Below are 11322 nucleotides of genomic sequence, written 5' to 3' on the forward strand. Positions count from 1 at the left end.
CATTAAAGTTTTTCTTCATTACCCATTCAAGCCGTCTCCAGCCATTATTAGTCTCAAAGTGGGTTCCTCGTCATCGAACTTGAGTAATTTGTTGAGTCAAGTTTTAACAATAAGACTTTGTTTTCCAAGATAAGGAGTAGCAAGTGTTAAAGGATTGAATAGTAGTTGGTAGAATATCTTTCTCGGCTAGAAAGGTAAATGTTAAATTATCAAGTAAAAATAAAGTATACCCATTTTTTCTTAAGGTGTTCTGAAAGAAAGTAATTTCTTTATGAATAGAGAAGTAATGAGAGCAGATAGAGTAGTCTCTGTGAAGAAGAGGTTAGATGTTTGACAGTATCAAGAGTCAGAAAATTCAAGCACAGGACCAAGCATTGCACTGCCTGTTCCTGAAGCCATCAGTTTAATGCAATGAATTACCTGAAATGCCTTAAGAACCAATCCAGATCCTATTTGGCCATCTTCCTAAACATTGGGGAGAGTTATACATCACCTCCATCACAGCTGCACATAGTGTTGGTGAAGCTTTCTCTCTCTTTGAACTAGATGATCCTTTATGAAGGGGGCTGTCAAATAGATAGTTCCAGAAGCCCCACACTTTGTGTCAGCTCTTGATCCCAGGGTTGCAGAATGAAGAGCTAAAGGTTATAATTTATTTATTGTTCTTGCATACCTCCCATCAAAGAGAGGTTCTTCCTTCAACTTCCATGAATGCTTATTGTTTCACCAGCCACTGATAAAGCCCCTGTTGTTGTCTGTCATCTACCAATGACACTCTGACTCTCAGCTCAGTAGGGTGCCTCCCTTCTACAAGAGGCTCTGCCCCAAAGTTTTTCTTCCTCACCTGTGAGTGCCTGTTGATTCATCTGCTAGTGACATAGTTCCTGTTGGTGGATTTAACCAACCAATTGAACCTTACATCTGTCTCATGGCTCTGCATAGCACCTCCCTTCAGGGAGAGACTCTCCATTGCTCCACTGATTGCAGTTTTCATCAGTGAATTCTCACTGTCTTGTCTGCCAGTGAATCAGCTTATGTTTGGGGAGTTCACCTACCAATAGCACTTCACATCTCTCTCAACTTCTTTTGACAGAAGATGGTATTAATCAGAGTTAGAGTCCTGTATCTCTGATCAGTGAACACTTTGGGGTGCTATAGAGACTGCCACACTCAGTCTAGGAAACCCTTGGCTGCACAATACCCCAAAAACATCTGAGTCCCATTTGCACTAAAGTTCAATCTCAGGGGTAGAATTTTATCAGCATACTAGGTACTCCAGATGGCATCCATTCTTCTTCTTTACCTTGTAGCTACATGGTGATGGAACTTACACAGCAATGGTAAACATCCAGTATCCAGGAGAGAACTTCTCCCAGACCATACTTGCTGGTAATTGCACATCCCTGGCTCCTATCTCTTCTCCTAAGTTGTCTATCCTTTGAACTTTGGAAAAATTACAACTGTACAGTGTCCTCACTAGTGTGAAGAAGAGTTTGCCTACATACCCATTCAAAGAGCAAAAGTCTCTGCAACAACAGTATCCATGATCACAGCACCAAAATCTTCCCTTCCTACCTACTCAGAAGTATTTTCCATTACACAGATTTACCTGAGGTTGCTCATTGGCTTATGTAGCCTCTCAAATTGCTTCTAGAACATTCTTGAACATTCTGGGTATGAAATTCGAGAATTTATTGGTTATTTTCAGAACATTCTGGAAATTGAGCTCTATAAAATTCTTGCACATTTCATGGAAAAAGCTATGTGATAGGTGTAAAACAAGATAGGGTGCAAACGGAGTATAAGTACAAACAGGAATCAAAAATTCTCATATTGCAAAATACTTGAGGTTGGAACATTATGGATTTGTGGTTATAAATGATTGTAATAACACAAAAGGTGCTTGTTTCATAGCTACTTTGGCTCATTCTGTGCTAAGTAATGTTGGTTTTGAAGTATACTGGGGAGCAAATAGTTCCAAAGTGGTATCCATAGGGTTAAATATGAATAATAATATTTTTTCTTTACTTCTTTAGCTTGACTCGCCTGTACACTAAACTTCATCGTGCTGTAGACAGCTTGGAGTACTTTACAATGAATGAATGGACCTTTCACTGTAACAACGTTCTCAAGCTCTTTCAGCAGCTGGAAGAGAAAGATAAAGAGGTGAGAAAGGATGAGTCTAGAGACTGTGTTCATTAAGAAGTCCAGTTTGAAATCAAAAACTATTTTGGTAATCTAATTTTCTATGAACTGTTTAGATTACATATGCAATTTCAGGTATGCAGTGCTTTTCTTTGCAATTTTTTGTAGGTTGGTTCAAGAAGTTCTCCATTCCGAAAACAAATACTTGTCACATCATATAAAGGGAAATTGGTTTGCCACTTGGTTCTAAGAAGATGGATAACAATTTATTGAATTAAAATATCCATTTTCATGTTCCAACAGGAAAAACTATGTACATATTTGAAAGCAATATTTTTGTTTTTTAATGTTACAGTATCTTCCCTGTTAAAAAAAATATTATAAAATCAGAAAGATCTTTAAATTCCTTAGTAACTGGAAATAAGTAGGTTGTGTAATTTCTGACCTGTCATTCCTGTTTTATGTATAGGTATAAACCGTGAAAACCTTTTGAACCATCAATAAAACTATACTCAGTACTGTGTAATAACGTTGTAGAATGATAAATTACTGGTTTGAAAAAGCTAAATTTGAAGATCACTGGTCATATTGAAAGTTGGGATTTGATAAATTAAAAATCTAGAATATGGGAATAATTTCTTTGAAAAGCATTTGACCAAGATAGCTTACCTGCATCCCATTTTCAAAAGTAGGATGAAACCACAACTTGAACAATCCCTCAAAAATCAAATAGTAAAATCTAGTAATGAAAACAGTTTACCAGTTGATATTACTGGGTTTCTACTTGGTCATACAGTTATACATTTTGGAAGATCTTGCAAAATGTCATATAAAGTCTGAAATTTTGGTTACAGGCATACAAGATGTGCAGTGTGCACCCATATGATCAACAATTCATGACTTTACTGAGGCATCTTTGTGTTCATGACAAATCTTCATCTAAAATTAGATTTGAAATATTACAAAGAAATTGCTTTGCAAATGATAGCTAAAATTTAATGTCTCAATTTATTCCTTATTATCTGCTGTATCATATGTATCAGGAAACATATTTCAGCTCTGATTTCAACTGGCCTTTTGGTAGAAGTGAAAAATAATTTGTCTGGTCGCTATAATCTATATTTCCAATTTCTTCCCTAAGATGTCTCACTTTCCTTTTCAGGATAAAACTATAAAAGTGCAATACATAAATATGGTAATTCGAGGTAAGTGTCATCTCCAAGCATGTTGGACTTTGTAATCAGAGCTCAGAATGTGGCTATAACCTGGTAAAACAAGCTTCTAGGCAAAATTTTGTTTATGCATGGAGGAGTTCAGCATAAAAGTATGTGAAATTAATCAAGTGAAGACATGCTGTGGCCTCAGTAAACATCAAGATAAAAGACATCAGCTTAATAGAACTTCATCTAATAAAACAAATACATCTCAGCCTGAGGGCAAGGGAAATATTTTCATAGAAGCTGCAGTTAAGGCAACTGAGCCTTTCCTACTCAGGACCTTTGGGATTTTATGACAAAAGCAAAGTTTTATTATGCTTTTAAACTATTAGACTCTAATAGTTTGATGAGGTCATGTGATCATGCATGAGACATGTTTAAAACCATATTCCCAGATAGTGAAATTGCTTGTGGTTTTTAACGATTGAAGGATAAAGCATCTTATACTGTAAATTTTGGCCATGATGTATACTATGCAAACATGGCAAATACAACATTATGTTAGTGTGAGTTTTTTATGGCACAGTTTGATGAATCATTAAATAAAACCTCTCATAGCAGCCAGATAGATGATGAGTCTAACTAGTTCAAAGAAGGTATATTACATCTTCCTTTCCAGGACATGCTTTGGGAAGAATTTTTTGATTCTCTGAAAGAATGCATGCCAAATTGATTATGGCTCTTCCATACTCATATAAATGATTCTCTATGAGGGGGTATGCCATTTCATCCTTAAAAAGATAAACAATCTTCCAGTACAAGCTGCTAGAAATTGGTTCATGTTCATACAAGAAGAAAAATGAAGCTGTGCAAAAGAAAAATATTACAACCAAGAGCTTTGGCTGAATAGCATCAGAGCTTCAATAATATTCACAAGCTACAGGCTCAGCTTGCATTTTTTGTACCAGTTGGTGTAGAATTAGAACCATTTCTGAAGGAATTTCAGTTTTTGGCTCCTTTTATTTATAAACAACTGTAAACCATCATAAAGATGATAATACTGAGTTGATTAATAAAGCCACATGCCATTGAATCTCAGCCAAATCGAACTGCATTTATCAAGTTCAATGTTAGGAAGGAAGAGAAATTGCTACTTATGAGAGAGATAGATTGATAGAAATTGTATTTGGTACAAAAAGAGCACTAAATGGGAAGAATATTCCAAATTATACAATAAGAATTATGTTCAAATCAGGGCAGAGTGCCATGAAATTCTACATAAAATTTTTGGGAAACTCCAGGAAAGGAGTCCATTCAAGTACAAATTGACTAAAGGTGTAAGCGCAATGGACCTGAGTCTGATATGGAGCAGTTCTAATGAAAGTGTAAGATGCTTCAGAATTGTCTGTGATCAGCTGATTGATGCAGGTGGCAACACATCAGTATTTGCTGATGGAAGTAATGCTTGCTGGACTAAATTAGCATGTTCACCCACGTTCCTAAATCAATATAACGGTTTCTCCAAGTATTCCACCCTAGGAGAAGAATGCAAAAAGGAGAACTGACTGAATGTCTTCTACTTTGAGATTGTCGGTGCCCTGCCTCAGCACAAAGATCTTTACTATGTCATCTAAATGATTATGGTATTTTCACATAAAAATGCTGAGGTTGAAAGAAGGCTTTCTGTTAATAAGCATCTGTTACAGGACAGTCTTAAGGAACAGTGTATAATTTCTCAGCAATTGGTGTACCTGGCAATCCCTTGAGGCATAGCAAATGGAAGGAAACAGAAAATATTTCTTGGACATAATTATTGATAGAAAGATGATCAAGTATGTTTGTATGATATCTCAAAAGTGAGCACAACATCTCAAAGCAAGAAAGAAACAGATTTCTGCCGAGAAATCTAAGAAGGCTGCAAAAAAGTACGAAAGATGCAGGAATCAAATAGTTGGAGGATTAAAAAGGAAACTAACTGTGGAGGCTAATACATCTTTAAATCACATTGAGGAGCAGAGTAAGGAGCTGAAGAAAGTACACTGGATCATTGGACCATGTTTCATTGGTACATTTGCCACTGTAGATCTATTCACCGTATTCGAGGAAATTACTTAATAAGTTGCATTGAATCTAAGAAGTGATGTATGAAATTAATGTTTATAAAATGTCAACCTTTTTCAATGAATATTAAAAAAATGATTATTCCTGTCCAATACACATGTAAAATTAGGCTAAAGTTGTACAAAGAAATTGCTTTACAAATGAAAGCTAAAATTTAGCCTTTCAAATTATTCTTCGTTATTTGCTGGATCATATGTCTATTAGGTAGCATATTTCAGCTTTAATTTCATTATTCTTTGTTATTTGCTGGATCATATGTCTATTAGGTAGCATATTTCAGCTTTAATTTCATTATTCTTCATTATTTGCTGGATCATATGTCTATTAGGTAGCATATTTCAGCTTTAATTTCATTATTCTTCATTATTTGCTGGATCATATGTCTATTAGGTAGCATATTTCAGCCTTAATTTCGACAGGCCTTTTGATGAGGGTGAAAAAAATAGTAAATTTGTTGTTTGGTTGGTATTTCTTTCATTTTATTGGAGTTTTAGTCTCATGAAAAAACAACACATATATAAGGCCCTCTATAAATCATACATAATTTAAATTGTGCAATTTTCCCAACAAAACTCATATAAAACCCTATAATTTTACCAAAAAAAATCATCCAAAGTCATATATTTTGCTCTATATTGATTTATAGACACCCAGTTATTACAATTTCAATTTATTTTTTGGAATCTTTTTCATTAATCGTATCTAAAGCTTTTGTTTGAATCAGAAAATCATTACTGAGGTTAATCTTGCTGTAAAAATATTGTTCTAGGTCTTGCATTGCCCTTGAAACTACCCTTTCCATCATGAGGGTTAGTGAGGTCAGCTGTGTACCACAAACGTTTTGTGGATCTTTTCCTTTACACCAATGTCAGTGAAGCATACCAAAGCAACTGGAGACAACTGGAGCTGCATCAGGGGATTTGATGAAGATGCAGATGAATGATACTGCTTTGATTACAGATTAGTCGTTGATTTTGAGGTGCGGCTAGAAGATTGTGATGTTTTGACCTCTAAGTATTTGACAATTTCAAGTCCCTGTTTTCAGTCTTGTTAACTGTACAAGGAAATGTGCCAAATTTAACTGCAATGGCTTTTTAGGTTGGAGGGTTTTTATTTTAAAACCATAAACTTCACATTGTGGATGAGGGTGTTGCTTCAGATTGGATTGTAGTGTGGATTTTGAACACATTCTGTTCTAAACATTATGCTGTGTGAGTTTTTAAGCTTCTATGAACAACATGAAGGCTCTCTTTTTACAGTGTTGTGTTCATTGGCTCTACATCATTTATCAATATTGCTGTATGAATATTTATCTTTGGAAAGGTTGGTTCTGTCTTTGCAGCCATAAATCTATATGGAGCCGCTTTGAACTGTTGAATGGTTGGTAATTAGCTGCAAACCAAAATGATATGACTTAGTATGTTGTCCATAGTGCCACGAATCCTATCTGCAGCCACAATATTAGAATATGCAACGTGCAATTAACCAACCCTCTGTGTGTATAAATATTTAACTTACCCGTAATGATAAGTCTGTGATGATACATCAACACAATTATTAGCTAAAAACATGTTTTACATTTAAGCTTTAAATAGATTTTGAGAAATTTGATCATAATGATAAGTCTGTGATGATACATCAACACAATTATTAGCTAAAAACATGTTTTACATTTAAGCTTTATGTAGATTTTGAGGAATTTGATTTCTTCTTAAAAGTCAAGGTCTGACATCCTAACTATCAAATTCCTCAAAATCTATTTAAAGCTTAAATGTAAAACATGTTTTTAGCTAATAATTGTGTTGATGTATCATCACAGACTTACCATTACGATCAAATTTCTCAAAATCTACTTAAAGCTTAAATGTAAAAGATGTTTTTAGCTAATAATTGTGGTGATGTATCATCACAGACTTATCATTATGATCAAATTTCTCTCATTTCAGGTGTTCAACTTTTCTGTGGAATCCCTCAATTGGTCAACCTACTTACAGGACTATGTCCTTGGAACCCGACGTTTTGTACTTAAAGAAGATGAGTGTACACTTCCCACTGCTAGAAGAAATATTAAAAGGTTGGTGGAATATTTTTTCTCTTTGACTGCCATATTTTTCATGTGTAACAATAAGGCTTAAACCTCAGTTCAAGTTGAAATCAAGGCATACTTTTGAGGCCTTATAATAACATTTTTAAAGAAAGAAATATATTCAAATAACTATATTAACTTTAATAAGATAACAATATGTGGCTTATTTATCTTATTAAGTAAAATTTAACTTTTGATTCATAATGTCTCCAATATTATCAATTTTCTACAAATCAAACTGGTTATTGCTTATTGGTGGTATCAGATAAAAATGTGGCTTAATTATCATTTTATAAACAAAATTTAAGCTTCATGATATTTGTGATATCATACATTTTCTATGAAATGATATTCATATGATATACTTTGAATCAATAGCCTAGTAATTTTTTAAATGTACCATTTAATATAGGATAATCAAGAGTAGATAATTCTTTTAACGTTTCCTATACTTTACTTAAACATAACACATGTAATATACATGTTTTATATCTTCTTATTGTAATGTAGATATATCTGCAGTTTTTACATAAAATGTGGTCGAGAAAGTTGATTTTGTTCTATTTCTCTGTCTCTTGTCATTCTCTTGAAGTCACACCTGATTTACCCATGGAAGCATGGCTGTAAAGCTACATGTACCAAAAATGTAGACAGCAGTGCCCTTCCCATTTAGGTTAGGTAGCATCTCAAAGTTATGGCATCCTCTAAGTTTGAATGTGAATGACCAGTCACGTGGGTAGCGCTAATTGTTATGGGTAAATCAGAACATATCCCATTAAGTAATAAACATTAGATATTAGTGGGATTACATCTCATGGGAGACCCCGAATCTGATCAGCTCATGAATCCATGAAAGGTGACCATCCAGTTTCCATATCAAAATACACACACTTTGTTTTTTATCTGTGATATATATTGTTTTCATTCTATGCCACACATTTTGTCCTGTCTATTTATTTCTTTTATCAAACTCGGTTAGTTATAGCTACATTTAGTATCATTTAATGATATATCCTGCTGATCCTAACATTATATAGCAAACCTATCTAGCACACTTTCAATTTCACATTACTTGAACTTTTGTGTTACTGAGTTTAAAGGAATGCTTCTGACCTAATGAATGGCATTTTCTACACTTCAAGTACTCATGCTTAAGACATGGTGTTAGCTGCTGAAGGAAGAATAAGGAATAATTCAGAAAAATGGGTTTAAAAAGCTACTGGATGCCAGTCTAGGGTTAAATATGTTACTCGAGAGTTTCTTGCAGTGTATATATTGTTTTTATCATGTAAATTAAGCTCCAAAAAATAGCAAGAAAATAAAAATGGTAAATATGGGGTTAAACAGAGAAAGATTAACTTGTTCGCATTCAAGTTCTTGTGAAATATGTATAAAAAACAGATATAAACTAGTTTAAAATACCCAGTTTATATAGTATTTGAAGTTATCTAAAACAGTCTTAAAATCTGTGCTACTTTCTGATACACGTTTTGATCGGGTGTTTTTATATGAATTATGTTTATCACTATACCATATGTACACACTGACCTTTTGTTCGCCACATTATGTGATGTTTAATATATTAAAATAATTTTATTCGTTTTATTTGATTATCTTTACATTTTAATTTAACATGAGTTTACTTCAGTATAAAGTTTAGAATTCTAACTTTTTCCACCATTGATACATTCTATAGGTTGTACATATACAGCCGACTGACCTACGTCCTGGTGTCCATCTTTATCTGGATGATGCTAATATATCGATCCAAGAGGTTGCAGATATTTTGGATGTTTCCATGGTCATTTCTTAATCGTAAAAGATAAAATGCCTAAGCAGTGTAAATATAACATGTTTGCGCGTTTCTTGTTCTCCGGTGCTTCCAGTTTCCAGAACTTGTAGTTTGATTGTTTATTTAACATTTCTAATAAACGTAGACGAATTTCACTCGACACTTTTTATTCTCTATTGTGAATCTGTTTGGAGACTATTAAGACGTTTTCTCTCTCTCTCTCAATACTAGATAATCTTAAATAAGTTTTTACAAAGTGCCGAAACTTTGATATGGTAGATTTCTCCAATATCGAGTTATATTACTAGATTTTAGAAAAGAAAAAAAAAGAACGATTGTTATACACACAGATGAACATTTTGTGTGATAATCAACTCTTCTTTTAAACAGTTGAATTAGTAGTAACGCTGCTAGAGAAGACTTGTAGACAAATATTTCAATTTAGCACGTGCTTGTGAAGTGTAGAAATATGTTTAATTCGTTTTATTGTTTGGTTAAATAATTCACGTGTAGCTGATATCGGAAAAACGTACTTTAGTTTAATAAACGTGACATTTTTATAGTTCTTTAAGGTAAGCAATTCAGTTGTAAATGTTTTATTTAGATTCTGGAAAGTTAGAAGTAATACTATCTTTGCAGAGTGGGGAAACTTGTTTGTTTGTAATTAAGCACAATGGGCTATGTGTGCTCTGCCCACCACGGGTATCGAAACTCGGATTCTAGTGTTGTAAGTCCGCAGACATACCGCTGTGCCACTGGGGGGGGGGGCTAGAGTGGGAAAACAAAAATAGTTTGTTTCTACAAAAGAGCTATGATTTACACGTCAGGACTTTTGAAATTTATTAACTTGTAAATACACTTTTAACCGAACTTCTGCAAATGGTTTTGTTTTAGGTAGTATAACATTATAAAATGTATTTTTAATTAACGTTAGAATTCTATTGTGAATGTTTATGGAAAAGAAAAAGTATAGTATTCATTGTATGGTTGAAAATGTAAATAAAATAATGATTTTTTGTTTTTGATCAGAATTTGACATCATTTATTTCAACTCAAACACAATACATGAGTTTCATTGATAAGAAGACGTTTATTACATTTATAAAATGTACCCAAAACGATTATTGATTCTTTCAAATGTACACAAACTATTACAAAAGGGTCAGCACGTTTTACTGAAAAACCTTGCCAATAATATATTCAAGGTATCCAGATTTTTCAACGGCATCAAGCTTTTCTGGCTCTCAAAACAAGCCACTCCCTAACCACCTAATGCAGTTTTGTTAAAAAAGCCATAGTAACATAATGTGGGAGAAAATAACTTACTGGTAAAAGAACAAACTACAATGTTTCATTTTGTCCATCCTTTCTTCTATAGCTATCAGAAGATATTTACCGAGAGTAAAGTAAGCTAGATGTGCTCATTTTGGCTGTTATTATGTAAAAGGTTTATATGTTTGACTGTTTATTGTGTTAAAATGGCCTGTGTGTATATATATAATACAGCAGTTAGGTTTTTATGGCCAAGTGGCTAGGGCGCTCGACTCTCAATCTGCGGGTTCGAATCCCCGTCCCTTTCAGCCGTGGGGAGTTATAATGTTACGGTCAATCCTACTATTCGTTGGTAAAAGAGTAGCCCAAGAGTTGGCGGTGGGTGGTGATGACTAGCTGTCTTACACTGCTAAATTAGGGACAGCTAGTGCAGATAGCTCTCGTGTAGCTTTGCGCCCCAAGAGTTGGCGGTGGGTGGTGATGACTAGCTGTCTTACACTGCTAAATTAGGGACAGCTAGTGCAGATAGCTCTCGTGTAGCTTTGCGCCCAAGAGTTGGCGGTGGGTGGTGATGACTAGCTGTCTTACACTGCTAAATTAGGGACAGCTAGTGCAGATAGCTCTCGTGTAGCTTTGCGCGAAATTCATAACAAAGGGGTTTTCTGACAAAGTCAGTCTCTCAGCTTTAATTTATTATGCTCAGGTTTTCTGACAAAGTCAGTCTCTCAGCTTTAATTTATTATGCTCAG

The 11322-nt window shown here is 34.3% G+C and overlaps 1 protein-coding gene across 1 annotated transcript in view; it reads left to right on the forward strand.

The window, feature by feature from the left end:
- Positions 1 to 10268, forward strand: part of LOC106463071 (fatty acyl-CoA reductase 1-like) — a 34549-nt gene extending 24281 nt beyond the window's left edge. The window contains exons 6-8 of the mRNA XM_013923042.2: positions 2037 to 2166; positions 7370 to 7497; positions 9206 to 10268. Of these exons, the coding sequence (XP_013778496.1) occupies positions 2037 to 2166; positions 7370 to 7497; positions 9206 to 9335 (388 nt within the window). The 3' untranslated portion in view covers positions 9336 to 10268. The remainder of the gene's footprint in view (positions 1 to 2036; positions 2167 to 7369; positions 7498 to 9205) is intronic.
- The last annotated feature ends 1054 nt before the right edge of the window (positions 10269 to 11322 follow it).

This window comes from Limulus polyphemus, unplaced genomic scaffold (assembly GCF_000517525.1).
Source record: "Limulus polyphemus unplaced genomic scaffold, Limulus_polyphemus-2.1.2 Scaffold1317, whole genome shotgun sequence".
Classification (NCBI taxonomy): domain Eukaryota; kingdom Metazoa; phylum Arthropoda; class Merostomata; order Xiphosura; family Limulidae; genus Limulus; species Limulus polyphemus.